The 27,037-nt window shown below is 57.4% G+C and overlaps 1 protein-coding gene across 1 annotated transcript in view; it reads left to right on the top strand.

Annotated features, from left to right (window-relative positions):
• LOC132813929 (neural cell adhesion molecule L1-like) overlaps positions 1 to 27,037 on the top strand; it is a 182,669-nt gene that overhangs the window by 83,966 nt on the left and 71,666 nt on the right. Inside the window, exons 4-14 of the mRNA XM_060823312.1 lie at positions 2,499 to 2,604; positions 4,402 to 4,601; positions 7,972 to 8,094; positions 8,193 to 8,363; positions 13,099 to 13,210; positions 13,937 to 14,121; positions 14,891 to 15,022; positions 17,591 to 17,734; positions 19,037 to 19,148; positions 22,549 to 22,715; positions 26,158 to 26,320. Of these exons, the coding sequence (XP_060679295.1) occupies positions 2,499 to 2,604; positions 4,402 to 4,601; positions 7,972 to 8,094; positions 8,193 to 8,363; positions 13,099 to 13,210; positions 13,937 to 14,121; positions 14,891 to 15,022; positions 17,591 to 17,734; positions 19,037 to 19,148; positions 22,549 to 22,715; positions 26,158 to 26,320 (1,615 nt within the window). The remainder of the gene's footprint in view (positions 1 to 2,498; positions 2,605 to 4,401; positions 4,602 to 7,971; positions 8,095 to 8,192; positions 8,364 to 13,098; positions 13,211 to 13,936; positions 14,122 to 14,890; positions 15,023 to 17,590; positions 17,735 to 19,036; positions 19,149 to 22,548; positions 22,716 to 26,157; positions 26,321 to 27,037) is intronic.

A 27,037-nucleotide genomic window follows, 5' to 3' on the forward strand; every position in this document is an offset into this window, starting at 1 on the left:
AGGCCTTGGGCCCGGTCTCCCTGCTCCATGTGAGGCCTGGGGCCCGGTTTCCCTGCTCCATGTGAGGCCTGGGGCCCGGTTTCCCTGCTCCATGTGAGGCCTGGGGCCCGGTCTCCCTGCTCCATGTGAGGCCTGGGGCCCGGTCTCCCTGCTCCATGTGAAGCCTGGGGCCCGGTCTCCCTGCTCCATGTGAGGCCTGGGGCCCGGTCTCCCTGCTCCATGTGTGGCCTGGGGCCAGGTCTCCCTGCTCCATGTGAGGCCTCGGGCCCGGTCTCCCTGCTCCATGTGAGGCCTCGGGCCCGGTCTCCCTGCTCCATGTGAGGCCTCGGGCCCGGTCTCCCTGCTCCATGTGAGGCCTCGGGCCCGGTCTCCCTGCTCCATGTGAAGCCTCGGGCCCGGTCTTCCTGCTCCATGTGAGGCCTGGGGCCCGGTCTTCCTGCTCCATGTGAGGCCTGGGGCCCGGTCTCCCTGCTCCATGTGTGGCCTGGGGCCAGGTCTCCCTGCTCCATGTGAGGCCTCAGGCCCGGTCTCCCTGCTCCATGTGAGGCCTCAGGCCCGGTCTCCCTGCTCCATGTGAGGCCTCGGGCCCGGTCTCCCTGCTCCATGTGAGGCCTCGGGCCCGGTCTCCCTGCTCCACGTGAAGCCTCGGGCCTGGTCTTCCTGCTCCATGTGAGGCCTCGGGCCCGGTCTCCCTGCTCCATGTGAGGCCTCGGGCCCGGTCTCCCTGCTCCATGTGAGGCCTGGGGCCCGGTCTCCCTGCTCCATGTGAGGCCTGGGGCCCGATCTCCCTGCTCCATGTGAGGCCTGGGGCCCGGTCTCCCTGCTCCATGTGAGGCCTCGGGCCCGGTCTCCCTGCTCCATGTGAGGCCTGGGGCCTGGTCTCCCTGCTCCATGTGAGGCCTCGGGCCTGGTCTTCCTGCTCCATGTGAGGCCTCAGGCCCGGTCTCCCTGCTCCATGTGAAGCCTGGGGCCCGGTCTCCCTGCTCCATGTGAAGCCTGGGGCCCGGTCTCCCTGCTCCATGTGAGGCCTCGGGCCCGGTCTCCCTGCTCCATGTGAAGCCTGGGGCCCGGTCTCCCTGCTCCATGTGAGACCTGGGGCCCGGTCTCCCTGCTCCATGTGAGGCCTGGGGCCCGGTCTCCCTGCTCCATGTGAGGCCTGGGGCCCGGTCTCCCTGCTCCATGTGAGGCCTCAGGCCCGGTCTCCCTGCTCCATGTGAAGCCTCGGGCCTGGTCTTCCTGCTCCATGTGAGGCCTCGGGCCCGGTCACCCTGCTCCATGTGAAGCCTCGGGCCTGGTCTTCCTGCTGAGAAGCTGAAGCCATTGAGCGATAACAGGATTTAAAAGGCATTTGGATAATTATATGAGCAGGAAAGGGATAGGAGACCAGGAACAGGGCAGGTGTGGGATCACGTTAGTTTGGGATAACAGACTCGTTGGGCCGAAGGGTCTGTTACTATGCTCCAAATGACAGTGACGTTATCATCGGAGAGGGGACCGTACAGGTAAAATAGACAACGGTTTGGATGGGCAGCTGAAGGGCTGACGGGCTGAATGGTCTCGGCGCGCCTCGCAGTCTCTGTCTTCGGTGCCAGCACCTCTGCCCAGATGGACTTGGGGTTGGAGGCCAGGCTCTCATTGGGTGGGAGTGGGACACTCACGTACACGCACACTCACACTCACTCACACTCACACACACACACGCACACGCACACTGTCACACTCTCGCACACACACACACGCACACACACACACGCACACTGTCACACTCTCGCACACACGCACACACACACACACACGCACACTGTCACACTCTCGCACACGCACACACACACACGTACACTGTCACACTCTCGCACACACACACACACACATTCACTTACACACACTTACACTCTCACACACGCTAACACACAATCTCACACACGCACACAGACATGCACACACTCACGCACATACACACACACACACACTCTCTCACTCACTCTCACACACGCTAACACACCTAATCTCACACACTCACAATCTCACGCACACTCACACCACCCTCTCCCCACCTTCTGTCTGAGAGTCGGGTACCAGCCAGGGACTGACTGACCTCTCCTCTCTCTCTCTCTCTCTCTCTCTCCCTCCCCCTGCCTCCCTCCCCCTGCCTCCCTCCCCCTGCCTCCCTCCACCTGCCTCTATCCCCCTGCCTCTATCCCTCTGCCTCCCTCCCCCTGCCTCTATCCCCCTGCCTCCCTCCCCCTGCCTCCCTCCCCCTGCCTCCCTCCCCCGCCTCTATCCCCCTGCCTCCCTCCCCTGCCTCCCTCCCCCTGCCTCCCTCCCCTGCCTCTATCCCCTGCCTCTATCCCCCTGCCTCCCTCCCCCTGCCTCTATCCCCCTGCCTCCTTCCCCCTGCCTCTATCCCCATGCCTCCCTCCCCCTGCCTCCTTCCCCCTGCCTCCCTCCCCCTGCCTCTATACCCCTGCCTCCCTCCCCCTGTCTCCCTCCCCCTGCAGTGAAGCAGCCGCCAGTAATTACAGAGCAGACCACAGCGAACTACACTGTCTTCCCCACCGACGATATCGTCCTGAAATGTGAAGGGAAGGGGGTGCCTCCACCTGAGTGAGTACTCACAGGGCTGTCACAGACTGCTGTATGTACTGTCTGTACCCTGGGACCGGCCCAGGGACTGGGTATATGCCCCTGTGTACACACTGGGGACAGGCTGTGGGACTGGGTATATGCCCCTGTGTGTACACACTGGGGACAGGCTGTGGGACTGGGTATATGCCCCTGTGTGTACACACTGGGGACAGGCTGTGGGACTGGGTATATGCCCCTGTGTGTACACACTGGGGACAGGCTGTGGGACTGGGTATATGCCCCTGTGTGTACACACTGGGGACAGGCTGTGGGACTGGGTATATGCCCCTGTGTGTACACACTGGGGACAGGGTCTGGATTGTAGCAGCGATCTCTCTGTTACCTCGGTGATAAACCCTCGCGGGATCTGGCCATTCCCTTCTAAAAGGCAGAAGCCTCCCTGAGATCCGGGTTAAGGGTTGGGCTGGCATCATGACCTGGACTTGCGTGCAGCGTTCCCTACGGATCTACTGTCCCGGGATCCTCTCCGAAACACCACCTGTCCTCGGCCCTTGCACACACTCCGTCATCCTCCTGAACCCTGTCCCCTCAGAACACCCCACCCTCCTTTACCGTATCCTCGTGATTTTATAAACCTCTATAAGGTCACCCCTCAGCCTCCGACGCTCCGGGGAAAACAGCCCCCGGCCAATCCAGCCTCTCCTTGTAGCTCAAACCCTTTCCCAACATCCGTCCTGTAGCGGGGAGACCAGAATCGAACGCGGTATTCCCAAAGTGGCCTCACCGATACAGCCGCAACATGACCTCCCCACTCCTATACTCCTGACGAATACAAACAAGCGTACCAAACGCCTGTGACCGCACCTCACCACGCCACTTGGTTCATTAACAACCGAGTTCTGGGTTACATACTCTGTCACGTTAACTCACGGGAACAGACACTTTGCTCCAAACCGTCCACACCCATCCAGGTATCTTCAAGTCATCTCCTCCCATTTGCCAGCACTTGGCCCATCTCCCTCGAAATCCTTCGCATCCGAAACCCTGGGACAATTTAGCACGGCCAATCCCACCCTAACCTGCACATCCCTGGGCTCTACGGGGACAATTTAGCACGGCCTATCCTCCCTAACCTGTACATCCCTGGGCACTACAGGGACAATTTAGCACGGCCAATCCCACCCTAACCTGCACGTCCCTGGACACTACGGGGACAATTTAGCACGGCCAATCCCACCCTAACCTGCACATCCCTGGGCACTACGGGGACAATTTAGCACGGCCAATCCACCCTAACCTGCACATCCCTGGGCACTACGGGGACAATTTAGCACGGCCAATCCACCCTAACCTGCACATCCCTGGGCACCACGGGGACAATTTAGCACGGCCAATCCACCCTAACCCGCACATCCCTGGGCACTACGGGGACAATTTAGCACGGCCAATCCCACCCTAACCTGCACATCCCTGGGCCCTACGGGGACAATTTAGCACGGCTAATCCACCCTAACCTGTACATCCCTGGGCACTACAGGGACAATTTAGCACGGCCAATCCCACCCTAACCTGCACATCCCTGGACACTACGGGGACAATTTAGCACGGCCAATCCCACCCTAACCTGTACATCCCTGGGCACTACAGGGACAATTTAGCACGGCCAATCCACCCTAACCTGCACGTCCCTGGACACTACGGGGACAATTTAGCACGGCCAATCCACCCTAACCTGCACGTCCCTGGACACTACGGGGACAATTTAGCACGGCCAATCCCACCCTAACCACTCCTTGTGAATTCTCTCGGACGCAGGTTCCGCTGGACGAAGGACGGGACGCTGTTCGATCCGGCCAGCGATCCCCGGGCGACGATGAACTCCAGTTCCGGCACGGTGGTGATTGCCACCTCAGCTAATGGGGTCTCCATCCGGCAGTATCAGGGCTCCTACCGATGTTACGTCAGCAATGACTATGGCACCGCCATCTCCACCAACATTAACCTGGTTACAGAGAGTGAGTCCGCTTCCCAGCTCCCCGCACCAGCACAGAGAACAGAGGAAGGCTTCCTCTACACCCACGGACAGGGGGTTAGATACAGAGTAAAGCTCCGTCTACACAGTCCCCCACTCCCAGGGACAGGGGGTTAGATACAGAGTAAAGCTCGCTCTACACTGTCCCCCCCATCAAACACTCCGAGGGATAGGGGGTTAGATAGAGAGTAAAGCTCCCTCTACACTGTCCCCCACTCCCAGGGACAGGGGGTTAGATACAGAGTAAAGCTCCCGCTGCACTGTCCCCCACTCCCAGGGACAGGGGGGTTAGATACAGAGTGAAGCTCTCTCTACACTGTCCCCCCACTCCCAGGGGCAGGGGGTTAGATACAGAGTATACTCAGGGTTACTGAGTGACAGTGTGAGGGAGCTGGATTAACATCAGTCGGGATACAGTCAGTAACACAGGGCCCTGGGGGGAGAGGGGTTACTGAGTGACAGTGTGAGGGAGCTGGATTAACATCAGTCGGGATACAGTCAGTAACACAGGGCCCTGGGGGGGAGAGGGGTTACTGAGTGACAGTGTGGGGGAGCTGGATTAACGTCAGTCGGGATACAGTCAGTAACACAGGGCCCTGGGGGGGGAGAGGGGTTACTGAGGGACAGTGTGAGGGAGCTGGATTAACGTCAGTAGGGATACAGTCAGTAACACAGGGCCCTGGGGGGGGGAGAGGGGTTACTGAGGGACAGTGTGAGGGAGCTGGATTAACATCAGTAGGGATACAGTCAGTAACACAGGGCCCTGGGGGGGGAGAGGGGTTACTGAGGGACAGTGTGAGGGAGCTGGATTAACATCAGTAGGGATACAGTCAGTAACACAGGGCCCTGGGGGGAGAGGGGGTACTGAGGGACAGTGTGAGGGAGCTGGATTAACATCAGTAGGGATACAGTCAGTAACACAGGGCCCTGGGGGGAGAGGGGTGACTGAGTGACAGTGTGAGGGAGCTGGATTAACATCAGTAGGGATACAGTCAGTAACACAGGGCCCTGGGGGGGAGAGGGGTTACTCAGGGACAGTGTGAGGGAGCTGGATTAACATCAGTAGGGATACAGTCAGTAACACAGGGCCCTGGGGGGGGGAGAGGGGTTACTGAGTGACAGTGTGAGGGAGCTGGATTAACATCAGTAGGGATACAGTCAGTAACACAGGGCCCTGGGGGGAGAGAGGGGTTACTGAGTGACAGTGTGAGGGAGCTGGATTAACATCAGTAGGGATACAGTCAGTAACACAGGGCCCTGGGGGGGAGAGGGGTTACTGAGTGACAGTGTGAGGGAGCTGGATTAACATCAGTAGGGATACAGTCAGTAACACGGGGCCCTGGGGGGGAGAGGGGTTACTGAGTGACAGTGTGAGGGAGCTGGATTAACATCAGTCGGGATACAGTCAGTAACACAGGGCCCTGGGGGGGAGAGGGGTTACTGAGTGACAGTGTGAGGGAGCTGGATTAACATCAGTCGGGATACAGTCAGTAACACAGGGCCCTGGGGAGGGGAGAGGGGTTACTGAGTGACAGTGTGAGGGAGCTGGATTAACATCAGTAGGGGTACAGTCAGTAACACAGGGCCCTGGGGGGGAGAGGGGTTACTGAGGGACAGTGTGGGGGAGCTGGATTAACATCAGTAGGGATACAGTCAGTAACACAGGGCCCTGGGGGGGAGAGGGGTTACTGAGTGACAGTGTGAGGAAGCTGGATTAACATCAGTAGGGATACAGTCAGTAACACAGGGCCCTGGGGGGGAGAGGGGTTACTGAGGGACAGTGTGAGGGAGCTGGATTAACATCAGTAGGGACACAGTCAGTAACACAGGGCCCTGGGGGGGGAAGAGGGGTTACTGAGGGACAGTGTGGGGGAGCTGGATTAACATCAGTAGGGATACAGTCATTAACACAGGGCCCTGGGGGGGGAGAGGGGTTACTGAGTGACAGTGTGAGGGAGCTGGATTAACATCAGTAGGGATACAGTCAGTAACACAGGGCCCTGGGGGGGGAGAGGGGTTACTGAGTGACAGTGTGAGGGAGCTGGATTAACATCAGTAGGGATACAGTCAGTAACACAGGGCCCTCGGGGGGAGAGGGGTTACTGAGGGACAGTGTGAGGGAGCTGGATTAACATCAGTAGGGATACAGTCAGTAACACAGGGCCCTCGGGGGAGAGGGGTTACTGAGGGACAGTGTGAGGGAGCTGGATTAACATCAGTAGGGATGCAGTCAGTAACACAGGGCCCTGGGGGGGAGAGGGGTTACTGAGGGACAGTGTGAGGGAGCTGGATTAACATCAGTAGGGATACAGTCAGTAACACAGGGCCCTGGGGGGGGAGAGGGGTTACTGAGTGACAGTGTGAGGGAGCTGGATTAACATCAGTAGGGATACAGTCAGTAACACAGGGCCCTGGGGGGGGAGAGGGGTTACTGAGGGACAGTGTGAGGGAGCTGGATTAACATCAGTAGGGATGCAGTCAGTAACACAGGGCCCTGGGGGGGAGAGGGGTTACTGAGTGACCGTGTGGGGGAGCTGGATTAACATCAGTAGGGATACAGTCAGTAACACAGGGCCCTGGGGGGAGAGGGGTTACTGAGTGACCGTGTGAGGGAGCTGGATTAACATCAGTAGGGATACAGTCAGTAACACAGGGCCCTGGGGGGGGGAGAGGGGTTACTGAGTGACAGTGTGAGGGAGCTGGATTAACATCAGTAGGGATACAGTCAGTAACACAGGGCCCTTGGCGGGGAGAGGGGTTACTGAGGGACAGTGTGAGGGAGCTGGATTAACATCAGTAGGGATACAGTCAGTAACACAGGGCCCTGGGGGGGAGAGGGGTTACTGAGGGACAGTGTGAGGGAGCTGGATTAACATCAGTAGGGATACAGTCAGTAACACAGGGTCCTGGGGGGGAGAGGGGTTACTGAGGGACAGTGTGAGGGAGCTGGATTAACATCAGTAGGGATACAGTCAGTAACACAGGGCCCTGGGGGGGGAGAGGGGTTACTGAGGGACAGTGTGAGGGAGCTGGATTAACATCAGTAGGGATACAGTCAGTAACACAGGGCCCTGGGGGAGGGGGGAGAGGGGTTACTGAGGGACAGTGTGAGGGAGCTGGATTAACATCAGTAGGGATACAGTCAGTAACACAGGGCCCTGGGGGGGGGAGAGGGGTTACTGAGGGACAGTGTGAGGGAGCTGGATTAACATCAGTAGGGATACAGTCAGTAACACAGGGCCCTGGGGGAGGGGGGAGAGGGTTTACTGAGTGACGGTGGTGTGATTGGAGGGTCAGTTGCCGAGGTTCCTGGATTGTAAAGATGGTTCCCTCTGCCCTGTTGCCCACGTCAGGTACCCCGAAGTGGCCGAAGGAGAGTGTGCGACACTTCAATAAAGAGGCCGGAGAATCCCTGGTGCTGCAGTGTAACCCTCCGACCAGTATGGCCTCCTCCATGATCATCTGGATGACCAGTAGTGAGTAACCTCTCGCCTGGAGGTCATTCCCCCAGGGGTGATGGATGCCTTCTGTCCCTCCCCTCACCAGACCCACGTGTTTCTCTGTTCTCTTTCAGAGCTGTTCAACATCAAACTGAGCCAGCGCGTTTCCCAGGGACTGAATGGGAATCTGTACTTCTCCAACCTGGAGGTGGAGGACAGCTTGGAGGATTATACCTGCTACGCCCAGATCCCGGGCACCAGGACCATCATTCAGAAAGAGCCCATCGCCCTGCAGGTGGCACCATGTGAGTCGCAGCTCGCTCTCTCCGTCCCCTCCTCCAGCCCCCTACACACCCTCCCTATCTCCGTCCCCTCCTCCAGCCCCCTACACCCCCTCCCTATCTCCGTCCCCTCCTCCAGCCCCTACACCCCCCTCTCTATCTCCATCCCCTCCTCCAGCCCCCTACACCCCCTCCCTCTCTCTCCGTCCCCTCCTCCAGCCCCCTACACCCCCTCTCTCTCTCTCCATCCCCTCCTCCAGCCCCTACACCCCCTCCCTATCTCTGTCCCCTCCTCCAGCCCCCTACCCCCCTCCCTATCTCCATCCCCTCCTCCAGCCCCTACACCCCCGCCCTATCTCTGTCCCCTCCTCCAGCCCCTACCCCCCCTCCCTATCTCCGTCCCCTCCTCCAGCCCCTACAACCCCTCCCTATCTCCGTCCCCTCCTCCAGCCCCTACACCCCCTCCCTATCTCCGTCCCCTCCTCCAGCCCCTACAGTCCCTCCCTATCTCCGTCCCCTCCTCCAGCCCCTACAGTCCCTCCCTATCTCCGTCCCCTCCTCCAGCCCCTACACCCCCTCCCTATCTCCGTCCCCTCCTCCAGCCCCTACACCCCCTCCCTATCTCCGTCCCCTCCTCCAGCTCCTACAATCCCCTCCCTATCTCCGTCCCCTCCTCCAGCCCTACACCCCCTCCCTATCTCCATCCCCTCCTCCAGCCCCTACACCCCCTCCCTATCTCCGTCCCCTCCTCCAGCCCCTACACCCCCTCCCTATCTCCGTCCCCTCCTCCAGCCCCTACACCCCCTCCCTATCTCCGTCCCCTCCTCCAGCCCCTACAGTCCCTCCCTATCTCCGTCCCCTCCTCCAGCCCCTACACCCCCTCCTTATCTCCGTCCCCTCCTCCAGCTCCTACAATCCCCTCCCTATCTCCGTCCCCTCCTCCAGCCCCCTACACCCCCTCCCTATCTCCGTCCCCTCCTCCAGCCCCTACACCCCCTCCCTATCTCCGTCCCCTCCTCCAGCCTCTACACCCCCTCCCTATCTCCGTCCCCTCCTCCAGCCCCTACACCCCCTCCTTATCTCCGTCCCCTCCTCCAGCTCCTACACCCCCTCCCTATCTCCGTCCCCTCCTCCAGCCCCTACACCCCCTCCCTATCTCCGTCCCCTCCTCCAGCTCCTACAATCCCCTCCCTATCTCCGTCCCCTCCTCCAGCCCCTACACCCCCTCCCTATCTCCATCCCCTACAACCCCTCCCTATCTCCGTCCCCTCCTCCAGCCCCTACACCCCCTCCCTATCTCCGTCCCCTCCTCCAGCCCCTACACCCCCCTCCCTATCCCCGTCCCCTCCTCCAGCCCCTACACCCCTCCCTATCTCCATCCCCTCCTCCAGCCCCTACACCCCCTCCCTATCTCCGTCCCCTCCTCCAGCCCCTACACCCCCTCCCTATCTCCATCCCCTCCTATGACCCTCCAAGATCTCTTCCCTCCTCCACTCCCGGCCTTTTGAGTTTCCTCCGATTTCCATCGCTGTGTCACCCCTCCGGCTGCTTGGGCTTCTTTCCCAAAATCTCTCCACTCCTCACTGTCTCTCTGTGTCTCTCTCTCTCTCTCTCTGTCTCACTCTCTTTCTCTATCTCTGTGTGTGTCTCTCTCTCTCTCTCTCTTGCTCTGCCTCTGTCTGTCTCTCTCTCTCTCTCTCAAGGCAAGCACTGATTCGGGATAGTCACCATGGCTTTGTGTGTGGGAAATCATGTCTCACAAACTTGATTGAGTTTTTTGAGGAAGTAACAAAGAGGATTGATGAGGGCAGAGTGGTAGATGTGATCTATATGGACTTCAGTAAGGCGTTCGACAAGGTTCCCCATGGGAGACTGGTGAGCAGGGTTAGATCTCATGGAATACAGGGAGAACTAGCCATTTGGATACAGAACTGGCTCAAAGGTAGAAGACAGAGGGTGGTGGTGGAGGGTTGTTTTTCAGACTGGAGGCCTGTGACCAGTGGAGTGCCACAAGGATCGGTGCTGGGCCCTCTACTTTTCGTCATTTATATAAATGATTTGGATGCGCGCATAAGAGGTACAGTCAGTAAGTTTGCAGATGACACCAAAATTGGAGGTGTAGTGGACAGCGAAGAGGGTTCCCTCAGATTACAACAGGATCTGGACCAGATGGGCCAATGGGCTGAGAAGTGGCAGATGGAGTTTAATTCGGATAAACGCGAGGGGCTGCATTTTGGGAAAACAAATCTTAGCAGGACTTATCCACTTAATGGTAAGGCCCTGGGGAGTGTTGCTGAACAAAGAGACCTTGGAGTGCAGGTTCATAGCTCCTTGAAAGTGGAGTCGCAGGTAGATAGGATAGTGAAGGCAGCATTTGGTATGCTTTCCTTTATTGGTCAGAGTATTGAGTACAGGAGTTGGGAGGTCATGTTGCGGCTGTACAGGACATTGGTTAGGGCCACTGTTGGAATATTGCGTGTAATTCTGGTCTCCTTCCTATCGGAAAGATGTTGTGAAACTTGAAAGGGTTCAGAAAAGATTTACAAGGATGTTGCCAGGGTTGGAGGGTTTGAGCTACAGGGAGAGGCTGAACAGGCCGGGGACTGTTTTCCCTGGAGCGTCAGAGGCTGAGGGGTGACCTTATAGAGATTTACAAAATTATGAGGGGCATGGAAAGGTAAATAGACAAGGTCTTTTCCCCCTGGGGTGGGGGAGTCCAGAACTAGAGGGGCATAGGTTTAGGGTGAAAGGGGAAAGATATAAAAGAGACCTAAGGGGCAACTTTGTCACCCAGAGGGTGGTACGTGTATGGAATGAGCTGCCAGAGGAAGTGGTGGTACAATTGCAACATTTAAGAGGCATCTGGATGGGTATATGAATAGGAAGGGTTTGGAGGGATATGGGCCAGGTGCTGGCAGGTGGGACTAGATTGGGTTGGGATATCTGGGCCAGCACGGGCAGGTTGGACTGAAGGGTCTGTTTCCATGCTGTACATCTCTATGACTCGGTCTCTCTCTCTCTCTCTCTCTCTCTTGCTCTCTCTCTCAATCTCTATCTGTCTCTCTCTCTCTGTCTCTCTATCCCTCTGTCTCTCTCTCTCTCTCTCTGTCTCTGTCTCTCTCTCTCTCTTTCTCTCTTTCCCTCTGTCTCTCTCTCTCTATCCCTCTGTCCCTCTGTCTCTCTCTCTCTCTCTATCCCTCTGTCTCTCTCTCTCTCTCTCTCTTTCTCTCTCTCTCTCCCTCTCTATATCCCTCTGTCTCTCTCTATCTCTCTCTCTCTGTCTCTGTCTCTCTCTCTCTCTCTCTGTCCTCTCTCTCTCTCTCTGTCCTCTCTCTCTCTCTCTGTCCTCTCTCTCTCTCCCTCTGTCTCTCTCTCTCTCTCTCTGTCCTCTCTCTCTCTCTCTCTCTGTCCTCTCTCCCTCTCTCTGTCCTCTCTCCCTCTCTCTCTCTCTCTCCCTCTCTCTCTCTCTCTGTCCTCTCTCTCTCTCCCTCTGTCTCTCTCTATCTCTCTCTCTCTGTCTCTGTCTCTCTCTCTCTCTCTCTGTCCTCTCTCTCTCTCCCTCTGTCTCTCTCTCTCTCTCTGTCCTCTCTCTCTCCCTCTCTCTGTCCTCTCTCCCTCTCTCTCTCTCTCACTCTCTCTCTCTCTCCCTCTCTCTCTCTCTCTGTCCTCTCTCTCTCTCTCCCTGTGTCTCTCTCTCTCTCTCTCTCTGTCCTCTCTCTCTCTCTCTCTCTGTCCTCTCTCCCTCTCTCTGTCCTCTCTCCCTCTCTCTCTCTCTCACTCTCTCTCTCCCTCTCTCTCTCTCTCTGTCCTCTCTCTCTCTCTCTGTCTCTGTCTCTCTCTCTCTCTCTGTCCTCTCTCTCTCTCCCTCTGTCTCTCTCTCTCTCTCTGTCCTCTGTCTCTCTCTCTCTCTCTCTGTCCTCTCTCTCTCTCTCTCTCTCTCACTCTCTCTCTCTCTCCCTCTCTCTCTCTCTCTGTCCTCTCTCTCTCTCTCCCTCTGTCTCTCTCTCTCTCTCTCTGTCCTCTCTCTCTCTCTCTGTCCTCTCTCCCTCTCTCTGTCCTCTCTCCCTCTCTCTCTCTCTCACTCTCTCTCTCTCTGTCCTCTCTCTCTCTCTCCCTCTGTCTCTCTCTATCTCTCTCTCTCTGTCTCTGTCTCTCTCTCTCTCTCTGTCCTCTCTCTCTCTCTCTCTGTCCTCTCTCTCTCTCCCTCTGTCTCTCTCTCTCTCTCTGTCCTCTCTCTCTCTCTCTCTCTGTCCTCTCTCCCTCTCTCTGTCCTCTCTCCCTCTCTCTCCCTCTGTCTCTCTCTCTCTCTGTCTCTCTCTGTCCTCTCTCTCTCTCTCTGTCCTCTCTCCCTCTGTGTCTCTCCCTCTGTGTCTCTCTCTCTCTCTCTCTGTCTCTCTCTCCCTCTCTCTCTCTCTCTCTCTCTGTCTCTCTCTCTCTCTCTCTCTCTCTCTCTCTCTCTCTCTCTCTGTCCCCCCTCCCCCACCCCCCTGTATTTGAAGACGCTGCTCTCTCCTGACCAGCCCTGAGCGACCCTTTGCTCTGCTGTCCCTGACCCACGGTGAGGGGCCGTTCCCCAGGTCCCCGGCCGGTGAGGGGGAGCTGATGCAGCCTGACAATTGCTGTTGTGTATTGGTCCTGTATCCCCTGGACGATGTCTCCCTCTGCTGTGTTGCTCTGAGCTGCGCAGGCCCGTGAGGCTGAGAGTGAGTGACCTCTCCCCTCCACCTTCTTCCCCCCCCCCATCCCCACCCTCCTGCAGCGAACTCTGTCAGGTATCGGAAACCGCGTCTGATGTTCCCGACCGGACACAGCAGCTCGAAGCTGGCTCTGAGGAGTAGGCCATTGTATCTGGAGTGTATCGCAGAGGGATTGTAAGTAACTGTGTGCATGTGTGTCTAGTTCTTTACCCCGTTCCCCCCCTCTATCCCCGTCTCCCCCCTCTGGGTCTTTACCCCGTCCCCCCTCTCTCCCCCCTCTGGGTCTTTACCCCGTTCCCCCCCTCTCTCTCCCCCCTCTGGGTCTTTACCCCGTTCCCCCCCCCTCTCTCCCCGTCTCTGGGTCTTTATCCCGTTCCCCCCCTCTCTCTCCCCGTCTCTGGGTCTTTACCCCGTTCCCCCCCTCTCTCTCCCCCCTCTGGGTCTTTACCCCGTTCCCCCCCCCTCTCTCCCCGTCTCTGGGTCTTTATCCCGTTCCCCCCCTCTCTCTCCCCGTCTCTGGGTCTTTACCCCGTTCCCCCCCTCTCTCTCCCCCCTCTGGGTCTTTACCCCGTTCCCCCCCCCTCTCTCCCCGTCTCTGGGTCTTTATCCCGTTCCCCCCTCTCTCTCCCCGTCTCTGGGTCTTTACCCCGTTCCCCCCCCCTCTCTCCCCGTCTCTGGGTCTTTATCCCGTTCCCCCCCTCTCTCTCCCCGTCTCTGGGTCTTTACCCCGTTCCCCCCCTCTCTCTCCCCGTCTCTGGGTCTTTACCCCGTTCCCCCCCTCTATCCCCGTCTCTGGGTCTTTACCCCGTTCCCCCCCCCCCCCCCTCCCCGCTCCCCCCCTCTGGTTGGGGGTAACAGTTGTGTTTCCCAGGGTGATGTGCTGTCTGCTCTCTGTCCTAGCCCCACTCCCAGCGTGCACTGGCACCGTCTGGACGGGGACTTACCCCGGGACCGGATCAGCTACGAAAACTTCAACAAGACGCTGCGTCTGGGCGATGTGGTAGAGGACGATGACGGGGAGTACCGCTGCGTTGTGAGGAACGGCCAGGGCCAGGTGCAGCACACCTTCCACGTCTCTGTTGAGGGTAAGTCGGTCTCCACAGCCCCAGGCCCCAGATCGCCTCCTGGCAACCTCCCTCCCACGAGGCTGTTCAGCCCCTCCTCCTCCTCCTCCCGGTTACACAGGGACACGAGGCCGTTCAGCCCCTCCTCCTCCTCCAGCCTGTTACACAGGAACAGGAGGCCATTCGGCCCCTCCTCCTCCCGGTTACACAGGAACAGGAGGCCATTCGGCCCCTCCTCCTCCCGGTTACACAGGGACAGGAGGCCGTTCAGCCCCTCCTCCTCCCGGTTACACAGGAACAGGAGGCCATTCGGCCCCTCCTCCTCCCGGTTACACAGGGACAGGAGGCCGTTCAGCCCCTCCTCCTCCAGCCTGTTACACAGGGACAGGAGGCCATTCAGCCCCTCCTCCTCCAGCCTGTTACACAGGGACAGGAGGCCATTCAGCCCCTCCTCCTCCAGCCTGTTACACAGGAACAGGAGGCCATTCAGCCCCTCCTCCAGCCTGTTACACAGGAACAGGAGGCCATTCAGCCCCTCCTCCTCCAGCCTGTTACACAGCAACAGGAGGCCATTCAGCCCCTCCTCCTCCAGCCTGTTACACAGGAACAGGAGGCCATTCAGCCCCTCCCCCTCCAGCCTGTTACACAGGGACAGGAGGCCATTCAGCCCCTCCCTCCTCCAGCCTGTTACACAGGGACAGGAGGCCATTCAGCCCCTCCTCCTCCAGCCGGCTACATACGAGGCCATTCAGCCCCTCCCCCTGGTGTTGTTGCCCCCTCCCTGCTGCAGCTGCTCCGTACTGGGTGAAGAAGCCGGAGGATGGGATCTACGGTCCCGGGGAGAACGTGCGGCTGGACTGCGATGTGGACGCCAAGCCCGAGGCACAGATCCGCTGGAGGGTTAACGGGGTGCTGCTGAGCGGTGAGTGGGGGGGCCGGTCCTCACGGGGTGGGGGTGGGGGGTGAGGGTGGGGGGGTGGGGGGTGAGGGTGGGGGGGTGAGGGGTGGGGGTGGAGGGTGAGGGGTGGGGGGTGAGGGGTGGGGGGGGAGGGTGAGGGGTGGGGGGTTGGGGGTGGAGGGTGAGGGGTGGGGTGAGGGGTGGGGGTGAGGGGTGGGGGTGGAGGGTGAGGGGTGGGGGGTGAGGGGTGGGGGTGGGATTGAGGGGTGGGGGGTGAGGGGTGGGGGCGCACTGGGCTGTGGGTCACTCACAGAGTCGGGCTCCGCCACTTGGTCAGCTGTAACGACGTCCAGCACCGAAACAGGCCCTTCGGCCCATCCCGTCCATGCTGTCCCTGAGATCCTGCACTCATCCAATCCCATTTAGAATCATCCAACACAAACAGGCCCTTCGGCCCATCCCATCCGTGCTGTCCCAGATAGCCTGCACTCATCCAGTCCCGTTTAGAATCATCCAGCACAGAAACAGACCCTTCGGCCCATCCCGTCCATGCTGTCCCTGATATCCTGCACTCATCCAGTCCCGTTTAGAATCATCCAACACAGAAACAGGCCCTTTGGCCCATCCCGTCCATGCTGTCCCTGATATCCTGCACTCATCCAGTCCCAGTTAGAGACATACAGCACAGAAACTGGCCCTTCGGCCCATCCCATCTGTGCTGTTCCTGATATTGTGCACTCATCCAGTTCCGTTTAGAGACATGCAGCACAGAAACAGGCCCTTCGGCCCATCCCGTCCGTGCTGTCCCTGAGATCCTGCACTCATCCAGTCCCGTTTAGAATCGTCCAGCACAGAAACAGGCCCTTCGGCCCATCCCGTCCGTGCTGTCCCTGAGATCCTGCATGAATCCAGTCCCGTTTAAAAGGACTGCAGCTTTTGGAGATCGGAGTCGAGAGTGTGTTGCTGGAAAAGCGCAGCAGGTCAGGCAGCAGCCGAGGGGCAGGAGAGGTGACATTTAGGGCACAGCCCTTTGTCACTCATTCCTGACGAAGGCCTCTGGCCCGAAGCATTGCCTCTCCTGCCCTTCGGCTGATGCCTGACCTGCTGCGCTTTTCCAGCAACACAATCTAGTCCTGTTTAGAGCCATAGTGACGTACAGCACGGAAACAGACCCTTCGGCCCATCCCGTCCGTGCTGACCCAGATACCCTAACCTAACCCAGTCCCCCCATTCCCCAGCACTTGGCCCATCTCCCCCTAACCCCTTCCTATCCATGTCCCCCCCCATCCTTTTAAATGTTGTCATTGTACCAGCCCCCACCACTTCCTCTGGCAGCTCGTTCCACACACGCACCACCCTCTGGGGGAAAAGTTACCCCTCAGGTCCCTTTCCCCCCTCTCACCTTAAACCTACCCACCTCTAGTTCTGGGCTCCCCCACCCCAGGGGGAATAGACCTTGTCTATTTACCCTATCCATGTCCCCCCTCATGATTTTATAACCCTCTAGTTCTGGGCTCCCCCACCCCAGAGGGAAAAGACCTTGTCTATTTACCCTATCCATGTCCCCTCTCATGATTTTATAAACCTCTATAAGGTCACCCCTCAGCCTCCAACGCTCCGGGGAAAACAGCCCCCGGCCTATCCAGCCTCTCCCTGTAGCTCAAACCCTCCAAACCCAGCAATGTTAGCACTGCTGCCTCATGACGCCAGGGACCCAGGTTCGATTCCAGCCTCAGGTGGCTGTCTGTGTGAAGTTTGCACGTTCTCCCCGTGTCTGTGTGGGTTTCCTCTGGGTGTTCCGGTTTCCTCCCACAGTCCAAAGATGTGCAGGTTAGGGTGGGATTGGCCGTGCTAAATTGTCCCCGTAGTGCCCAGGGATGTGCAGGTTAGGGTGGATTGGCCGTGCTAAATTGTCCCCGTAGTGCCCAGGGATGTGCAGGTTAGGGTGGATTGGCCGTGCTAAATTGTCCCCGTAGTGCCCAGGGATGTGCAGGTTAGGGTGGGATTGGCCGTGCTAAATTGTCCCCGTAGTGCCCAGGGATGTGCAGGTTAGGGTGGATTGGCCGTGCTAAATTGTCCCCGTAGTGCCCAGGGATGTACAGGTTAGGGTGGATTGGCCGTGCTAAATTGTCCCCGTAGTGCCCAGGGATGTGCAGGTTAGGGTGGATTGGCCGTGCTAAATTGTCCCCGTAATGCCCAGGGATGTGCGGGTTAGGGTGGATTGGCCGTGCTAAATTGTCCCCGTAGTGCCCAGGGATGTGCGGGTTAGGGTGGGATTGGCCGTGCTAAATTGTCCCATCGTGCCCAGGGATGTGCAGGTTAGGGAGGGATTGGCCGTGCTAAATTGTACCCGGGGGAGAATGTGCAAACTGCACACAGCCAGTCCCCCGAGGCTGTGAGCGATCCCGGGTTCCTGGCGCTGGGAGGCCGCGATGCTAACCACCGGGCCGCCCCCACACCAGATAGATTCCACAAAGAGCGTTCTCTGTCCGCATTCCACACCGTAATCTCGGTGTCGTTCGGCAGACTTGCCGTTTCTGCCCTCGGTGTCGGTGTCCGAACGGCTGAAATATTGTAACTTCTCCCTGGTAGAGGTGGACGAGACCCCATCCCGGACGGAGTCGGGACACGTCCTGATCCTGAGCAACATTCAGAAAGAGGACACAGCCATCTATCAGTGCGAGGCTGAGAACCAACATGGCAGCGTCCTGGCCAACATCATCGTCCAGGTCATCGGTGAGTGGGGCAGGCCGACGCCAGGGAGGGAGATCCTCTCCAAATGGGGGGGGGCGCTGCTCACCCCCACACCCTCTCCCTCCCCCCTTTCCCATCGGGGGTCCGTCGCAGACATGGAGTACACTTCCCCCCTCTCCGGGGGACTCTGTAGATGACCATACAGTCCGACATGCCAACTACAGGCTCTGTTAGACGGTGGGTCACAGGAACAGGTGGGTGGGGCGCCCCCTGGCAGCTGTTCCCCCCCCACTCCCCGACTGATGGTGGGTCACGAGGAGCCTTCCTGGAGGCTGCTCCTCAGACCTTGAGGGTCTCGGGCCGGTGTTTCCCGGGGAAGGGTCAGTGGGAATGCTGCGCTTTGTCCCAGCGCGGGCTCGAGGGTATCCCTCCCTCCCTCCGTCCACCTGGGGTTCGCCTGTCGTCTTGGAGCTGAGCACCTGCTGGGGAAGTCTCACCTGGGTCACAGGGACGACGTGCCCAGCCCACCGTTCGAGGGGAAAGGAGGGGGAAGGAGGGGGTCAGTGCTGGGGATGATGACCGGTCTGCTCCAGGACACTGGCTCCACGGTCTCCCCCCAGGGGGATTGGCAGGATCTTTACCCAAAGACCCTATCTGTATCCGTCTCTCTCACACTCTCTCTGCCTCTCTCTTTGTCAGTCTCTCTCTCTCTATTTGTCGCTCTCTCTCTCTCTCTCTCTCTCTCTATTCCCCCTCTTGCTCTACTCGTCTCTCCCTTTACCCACAGACTGTCTGACTCTCTCTCTCTCCCTTTGTCTCTCTCTCTCTCTCTCTCTCTGTATATCTGTCTGTCTGTCTCTCTCTCTCCCTTTGTCTCTCGCTCTCTCTCTCTCGCTCTCTCGCTCTCTCTCTCTCTCTCTCTCTCTCCCTCCCTCCCCAATTACCCAGAGACCATCTCTCTCTCTCTGTATATCTGTCTGTCTGTCTCTCTCTCTCCCTTTGTCTCTCGCTCTCTCTCTCTCGCTCTCTCTCTCTCGCTCTCTCTCTCTCCCTCTCCCTCCCCATTTATCCAGAGACCATCGCTCTCATCTCTCTCTCTCTCTCTCTTTCTCCGTCTCTCTCGCTCTCTCTCTCTCCCCCTCCCTCTCTGTCCCTTTACCCAGACACTGTGTCACTCATAGTCCACCACCCAAGGGCTATGTAACTTGCTGCCAATCCTCCTCCCCACAGCTGCCCCCGGACAGGGCAGGAACGGGGGCATCCTGCCACCTGTTGCTTCGCCTTGGGTTCTGTCTGAAGGTGGGTCAGTCCCTTCTCTGAGCTTCCTCTGTTGTCCGTTTGCAGAGTTGCCCGCCCAGATCCTGACCCCTTCCGACAAGGAGTACAGAGTCGTGGAGAAACAGACGGCCAACCTTCACTGCAGAGCGTTCGGTGCTCCCACTCCCACCATCCTCTGGTAAGGCCCCAAGATACCAAACACAGCGCCATTCGGCCCCCCCCCCCCGCCTTGAGTCAGGTCCGCCTTTCCCGCTCAATGTCCCAATCTTGCCCTCAACCCAATGGAACCATGTCTAGCTCCGTCTCGGAAATGTCCGGTGTTGTAGCCCGCGACCACAGAGACTCTCACAGGCCCCTCCACATCATGGTCCCATGTTGGCAAAACAGTAAAATTCAAACTCGATCAGGTTTTAGTATCCTGGGGCATAGTTTGAACCGGTTGGTGAAATTCGAATTGTTATCCAGAACTCGGGTATTTGTTTCACAGCCGAATGTCTTATATTTCCAAATTTCCTGTACACTTTGGGACGGCTCGTCAGTCACATGACGGGTGCCTGCACACTCTCAGGGCAAAATAGCGTTCACTCTCTCTTAAAGGGACAGCTGTTTCTCCCCACCTCAGTCCCACCCTGTCTCCTTTAGCCCCCCTGGGTCTGAGGTGATGAGGAACAACCTTCCTGCGCTGCCAACCACTCCCCCGTCTAGTCCTGTTAGAATTTGATCGGTTTTGATCAGATCCCCCTCCTCGTTTTTCTAATAACTCCAGTGAATATAATCCCTAACTGATCCAGTCTCTCTCCCTGAGGTCTGTCCCACGAATCAGCCTTTCTCTGGAACCAGAATTATCTTCCCTCAGATACAGACCCCCCCGACACGGCCCCCACAATGCTCTGGGAGCGGTGGTCTTATCCCTGTACAATCACAGTGGGACATCCCTCGCTCCTGGGCTCCAACACTCTCCAGAGCTTCTGTTAGCCTTCCTCACCCTCAGCGATGTTTACATTCTGCGAGGGGGTGTGTGAGGAACACCCGACCTCATCGTAACGACCAACCACAGCCCCTTTCCCAATCTCTCGCTGATCGGAGAATCACCTGCCTTCCCGTATATCACCTCCCACTGACCGACATGAAACTGCATCGGCCCTGCGTTTGTTGGAGACTCGAAGGTGGGGGAGGAGGCTGGGATTAAATCTCAGTGCAGACGCGACCTTCCGCTGAGCTAACTAGACTCCCAGAGATGGTTATCCTGCCCTGGTAATCTGAGAGAGACCGAGACCACCCAACCTCCACTATTTAAAGATTAAAAAAAAGAACCAATTTATGCTTTAACTCCAAAAGTGAACTTTTAAACAATGATTTACACTCGAAGTCTGTTTGTTAACTGCCTCCAATTCAATAACAATACGCTGGCCCAAGAAATAGCCCGATTAAAATGACACCAACTTAATTCTCAAAACCCGACAGTAGTCGTCATCACCGGTGTCTATCTTCCTCTGGCCGTGAATCTCCCTGGTTTGTGCAGAGATGTTTTGGATGACCTTCCCATGTTTCAAGGTACCTTTGATAGAGAGCGCTACCCTTTCGCTGATTCTCCAAATGCCGGTTTGTATATACCCCAAGCAGCGGATTTCTCATTGGCCCCATGTTGGCGAAGTACTAAAGTTCAAACGCCATCGGGTTTTAGTATCCTGGGGCATAATCTAAAATGGTTGGTTAAATTCCGATTGTTGTCCAGGTGGCAACCTCAGGTATTTGTTTCACAGCCAAACGTCACGTAGTTCCAAGTTTCCTGTCCACACTGAGATGGTTAGTCAGTCACATGACAGGTGCCTGCCAACGCTCAGGGCAAAACAGCGTTCACTCTCTCTTAAAGGGACAGTACACACCTTCCCCTTCATAACAGTACTCACTCTGCCCATCGGTGTGGTGTCTGGAGTCACATGTAGGCTGGACAGGTGAAGGAAGGCAGATTAAAGGGCTTGCCCTGAACCTGATGGGACTTTAACAATTGACATTAGACTCTTGATTCCAGGTTTCTTCTATTGAAATCAAACTCCCCCGTCACAAGGTGTGTGAGTGTGTGTGTGAGTGTCTTTGTGTGTGTGTGACTGTGTGGATCAGTGTGGGTGTGTGTGTGTGTGTGAATGTGTGTGTATCTATGTGTGAGAGTGTCTGTGACTATGTGTGTCTGTGTGAATGTGTACGTGTGTGACTGTGTGTGTGTGTGAGACTGTGCATGTGTGCGTGTGACATGTGCACACACGCGTTTACCCCTCATGCATGCAGATGTCTCATGCTGACTCCTGTACAGGTGAGTGTGTGTATCTCTCTCAGACTGTGACCTGTACAGGTGAGTGTGTGTGTCTCTGTCAGACTGTGACCTGTACAGGTGAGTGTGTATCTCTCTCAGACTGTGACCTGTACAGGTGAGTGTGTGTGTCTCTGTCAGACTGATACCTGTACAGGTGAGTGTGTGTGTCTCTGTCAGACTGTGACCTGTACAGGTGAGTGTGTGTGTCTCTGTCAGACTGTGACCTGTACAGGTGAGTGTGTGTATCTTTGTCAGACTGTGACCTGTACAGGTGAGTGTGTGTATCTCTGTCAAACTGTTACCTGTACAGGTGAGTGTGTGTATCTCTGTCAAACTGTTACCTGTACAGATGAGTGTGTATCTCTGTCAGACTGTGATCTGTACAGGTGAGTGTGTGTATCTCTGTCAGACTGATACCTGTACAGGTGAGTGTGTGTACCTCTGTCAGACTGATACCTGTACAGGTGAGTGTGTGTGTCAGACTGATACCTGTACAGGTGAGTGTGTGTATCTCTGTCAGACTGTTACCTGTACAGGTGAGTGTGTATATCTCTGTCAGACTGTTACCTGTACAGGTGAGTCTGTGTATCTCTATCCGACTGTGACCTGTACAGGTGAGTGTGTGTATCTCTGTCAGACTATGACCTGTACAGGTGAGTGTGTGTATTTCTGTCAGACTGATACCTGTACAGGTGAGTGTGTGTATCTCTGTCAGACCCAGAACAATACATGCATCTGCATATAGGTGAGCTCGCGGAGCTGGAAGTTTCGTTTTTCAGATGTTTCGTCACCATACTGGGTCATGTCGTCAGTGAGCCTCCGGACGGAGCACTGGTGGTGCGGCCCGCTTTCTGCTTCTGTGTTTGGGTTTCCTTGGGTTGGTGGTGTCACTTCCTGCGGTGATGTCACCGACCCACGGAAACCCGAACACGTAAACAGAAAGTGGGCCGCACCACCAGTGCTCCGTCTGGAGGCTCAGTGATGACGTTCCCCGGTGCGGTGGCGAAACGTCTGAAAACGGCCCTTTGCCCCTCAGCGACCTAACCCACATCCAGAACCTCAACCTGAGGGACGCGTCCTCTCCCAAATCGCTACTCCCTGGGTCCTTGAATGAATTCTCCCACCTCAGTCCCACGGGCGTCTTTCTCCCCCAGCTCAACACGAGGGGGGAGCGTGCTGTGACAGGGGATCGTGGGTGGCCGTCCGAACATCGAAATTGACCTGTTGTTTTCTTCCTGGGGTGGGTTTGGGGTCTCGGACGCTCCAGGACCAAAGAAGGGGTGGAGGCGGTTTTGCAGGATCACCGGTATTTCGTGAACACCAACGGGACGCTCCGTATCAACGCCACACGCAAGGCAGACGCTGGGATCTTCACCTGCAACGCGTCGAACACCGTCGGAGCGGACAGCATCACAGCCACTCTGACTGTCAAGAGTAAGGCTGAGAGGGAGATTGCTCATCGGGAAGGGGAATCGAGGGGTTATATTCCAGGCCGAGGGGTTTAATCAGGAAGGGGGAATCGAGGGGATATATTCCAGGCCGAGGGGTTTAATCAGGAAGGGGGAATCGAGGGGGTTATATTCCAGGCCGAGGGGTTTAATCAGGAAGGGGGAATCGAGGGGTTATATTTCAGGCCGAGGGGTTTAATCAGGAAGGGGGAATCGAGGGGTTATATTCCAGGCCGAGGGGTTTAATCAGGAAGGGGGAATCGAGGGGTTATATTCCAGGCCAAGGGGTTTAATCAGGAAGGGGGAATCGAGGGGTTATATTCCAGGCCGAGGGGTTTAATCAGGAAGGGGGAATCGAGGGGTTATATTCCAGGCCGAGGGGTTTAATCAGGAAGGGGGAATCGAGGGGATATATTATATGATTGGGAGGTGATGCTGGAGAAATGGCCATGAGCAGGTCATCCACTGGAACAGACACATCGGAAGCAGAAGTGGGCCATTCGGCCCCTTGAGTCTGTCCTGCCATTCCGCCAGACACTGGCCCACTCAGTCTCCATGTCCCTCGCTTTCTCTCCCGCCCTGCCCCACCTCCCAGCCCCCTCTCTGTCCCTTTGCCCTATTCAGCCCCAAACGCACCACCTCCAACCCCCTTCTCGAAACTAGTCAGAGTCCGCGCCGCAAAGCGGTGCCGGCCATTCAGCCCGTCGAGACTGACCCGGCATTCCGTCAAACGGCAGCTCGTCGTCGAAAGCTTGCCCCCAACCCCGCACCCATTCCCTACTTCCCTGCCCCACCTTCCAACAATTTCTCCCCCCCTCCCACCACATACCCTTTGGGAATTACATCCAACTCCGTCTCGGAAATGTCCAATGTTCCAGGCCCTGACCGCAGAGAATCCCGCAGACTCCCTCCCCCCCCCACTCTCTGGGTGAAGATGTTTCTCCCCACCTCAGTCCCACCCTGTCTGCTTTAGCCCCCCTGGGTCTGAGGTGATGACGAACAACCTTCCTGTGCTGCCAACCACTCCCCGTCTAGTCCTGTTAGAATTTGATCGGTTTTGATCAGATCCCCCTCCTCGTTTTTCTAATAACTCCAGTGAATATAATCCCTAACTGATCCAGTCTCTCTCCCTGCGGTCTGTCCCACGAATCAGCCTTTCTCTGGAGCCAGAATTATCTTCCCTCAGATACAGACCCCCCCGACACGGCCCCCACAATGCTCTGGGAGCGGTGGTCTTATCCCTGTACAATCATAGTGGGACATCCCTCGCTCCTGGGCTCCAACACTCTCCCGATGGAGTCCAGCGCTTCCGTTAGCCTTCCTCGCTGTCCTAGAGAGAGCGGGAAACGTTCTTAAAGCTCTGATCGATACCTCCTTTGCACGTTAAAGGGTCACGGGTGAGGGGGCAGGGTGGTCAGTGGAGCCAACACTAGGTAAGACATCGCACATGGCCTTTACTGAACAGCTCGAGGGGTCAAAAGGAGAACGTGAGGTCTGCAGATGCTGGAGATCAGAGCTGAAAATGTGGTGCTGGAAAAGCGCAGCAGGTCAGGCAGCATCCAAGGAGCAGGAGAATCAACGTTTCGGGCTTGGGTACTTCCTGAAGAAGGGCTCATGCCCGAAACGTCGATTCTCTTGTTCCTTGGATGCTGCCTGACCTGCTGCGCTTTTCCAGCACCACATTTTCAGCTTGAAGGGTCAGACAGTCTACTCCTGGTTCTTATATTTTTAAACGATATTGGGGCGACGCGGTGGCTCAGTGGTTAGCGCTGCTGCCTCACGGCGCCAGGGACCCACTTCAATCCAACCCCCGGAGTTTGCACTTTCCCTTCCTGTGTCTGCGTGGGTTTCCTCCGGGTGGTCCGGTTTCCTCCCACAGTCCTAAGATGTGCAGGTTAGGGTGGGATTGGCCGTGCTAAATTGTCCCCGTAGTGCCCAGAGCTGTACAGGTTAGGGTGGGATTGGCCGTGCTAAATTGTCCCCGTAGTGCCCAGAGCTGTACAGGTTAGGGTGGATTAGCCGTGCTAAATAGTCCCCGTAGTGCCCAGGGATGTGCAGGTTAGGGTGGATTGGCCGTGCTAAATAGTCCCCGTAGTGCCCAGGGATGTGCAGGTTAGGGTGGATTGGCCGTGCTAAATTGTCCCCGTAGTGCCCAGGGATGTGCAGGTTAGGGTGGATTGGCCGTGCTAAATTGTCCCCGTAGTGCCCAGGGATGTACAGGTTAGGGTGGGATTGGCCGTGCTAAATTGTCCCCGTAGTGCCCAGGGATGTGCAGGTTAGGGTGGGATTGGCCGTGCTACATTGTCCCCGTAGTGCCCAGGGATGTGCAGGTTAGGGTGGATTGGCCGTGCTAAATTGTCCCCGTAGTGCCCAGGGATGTGCAGGTTAGGGTGGGATTAGTCAGGGGGAAATGTAGAGTTCTGGGGAATGAGTCTGGGTGGGCTACCCTTCGGAGGGTCAGTGTGGACGTGTTGGGCCGAAGAGTCTGTTTCCACACTGTGGGGAATCTGTTCTGGTTTAGGTAGAGGGGTGCTACACCATTCCATTAAGCCCCTGCTGTACAGTCCCTTATATCATTACATTGTGTTCTGGTGATGAAACTGCTCCCATACTCCTCTGGGACGGGGGTGGGGGAGGGAAGGGGAACAGTCTCAGTCCCACCCCGTCCCATCGCAGCAAGACACCTCCCATCGCTCCGACCCTCTCCCAGAGGGGACCGGTCCGCCTGGGCGTGAAAGTAATCGCTGGAGAAACTCAAGACGGGGTTTGCAAGCACCGGGGGGTGGGGGGGTGGGGTGAGATACTCGGCGGGTGGGTGTGTGGGAGGGGGGCGTCCAATGGGGAGCCGAGGGAGGAGGGGTTGGGGTGACCCTTCTTAGGAATGGAGAGCGCGCGCCCGTCGCCGCGTTAATGACGCACCCTCCATGACAGGACAGTAACCCCACACCCCTGTCTCTGCCTCTCTCTCTCTCTCTCACTCTCTCCCCCCCCCCACTCTCCTCTCTCCCTCTCTCCTTCTTTCTCTTTCTCCCTCCCTCTCTCTCTCCCTACCTCCCTCCCTCCCTCTCCCTCTCTCTCTCTCTCTCCCTCTCTCTCTCGCTGCATCTCTCTCTCTCTCTCTCTCTACTCCCTCTCTCTCCGTCTCTCTCATGCCTCTTTCTCTCTCTCTCTCTCTCCCTCTCTCTCTCTCTGTGTCTCTCTCTCTCTCTTTTCTCTCTTTGTTACTCTCGCTCGCTCTGTGTGTGTCTCCCTCTCTGTTCGTCTCTCTGTCTCTCTCTGTTTCTCTCACCCCCCTCTCTGTCTCTCCCACTGTCTCTCTCTCTCTCCCTCTCTCTCTGTCTACCTCCCTCTGTGTCTCTCTCTCTCCCTGTCTCTCCCTCTGTCCGTCCCTCTCTCCCCGCACACTCCCCTCCATCTCGTGTTGTCAGATGCGAGTCAGATTATTGAGCGTCCGACAGACCAGCACATTCAGAGGCGGCACCCGGTGGTGTTCCGTTGCCTGGTGAGGGTCGACCCCAGCCTGTACCCGCCCTCACTGCAGTGGGAAAAGGACGGGAACGCCATCGATGAGTCCGACGACGACCAGAGCAAGTGAGTAGTCCTCGCTGACCATCACACCACACTCAGCGCTGTACACCCCTCCTCACAAACACAGCACAGTCTGGGTGATACCCAGGCTCGGGCAGGCAGGGGGGGCGAGGAACGTCCACACCCCTGACACACACACACAAATACCAGGCTATACCCATCTCCAACAGGAGAGAATCTAACCATGGCCTCCTTGACGTTCAATGGCGTTACCGTCACTGAATCCCCCTCCCCCCACTATCAACATCCTGGGGGTTACCGTTGAGCAGAAACTGACCCGGACCCAGCCCCATATCAATCCAGCGGCTCCAAGAGCAGGTCAGAGGCTGGGAATCCTGCAGCGAGTAACTCCCCTCCTGACTCTCCCACCATCGGGTCAGAGGCTGGGAATCCTGCAGCGAGTAACTCCCCTCCTGACTCTCCCCCCCAAAGCCCTGTCCCACCATCGACAAGGCCCGAGTCAGGGAGGGGGAGGGAATACTCCCCACTCGCCCTGGACAGGGGCAGCTCCGACAACACTCGAGAAGCTCGATACCGTCCAGAGACAGAGCAGCCCCTCACTCGATGGGCCCCACATCCACAAACATCCCCTCCCTCCCTCCCCCACTCAGTAGCAGCGGTGAGTACCATCTACAAGACACACTGCAGAAACCCATCCTCAGGCAACTCCTTCCAAACCCACCACCACTTCCATCTGGAAGGACAAGGAGCAGCAGATAC

The sequence above is a fragment of the Hemiscyllium ocellatum genome, unplaced genomic scaffold (assembly GCF_020745735.1).
Source record: "Hemiscyllium ocellatum isolate sHemOce1 unplaced genomic scaffold, sHemOce1.pat.X.cur. scaffold_543_pat_ctg1, whole genome shotgun sequence".
In the NCBI taxonomy this organism is placed as follows: Eukaryota; Metazoa; Chordata; class Chondrichthyes; order Orectolobiformes; family Hemiscylliidae; genus Hemiscyllium; species Hemiscyllium ocellatum.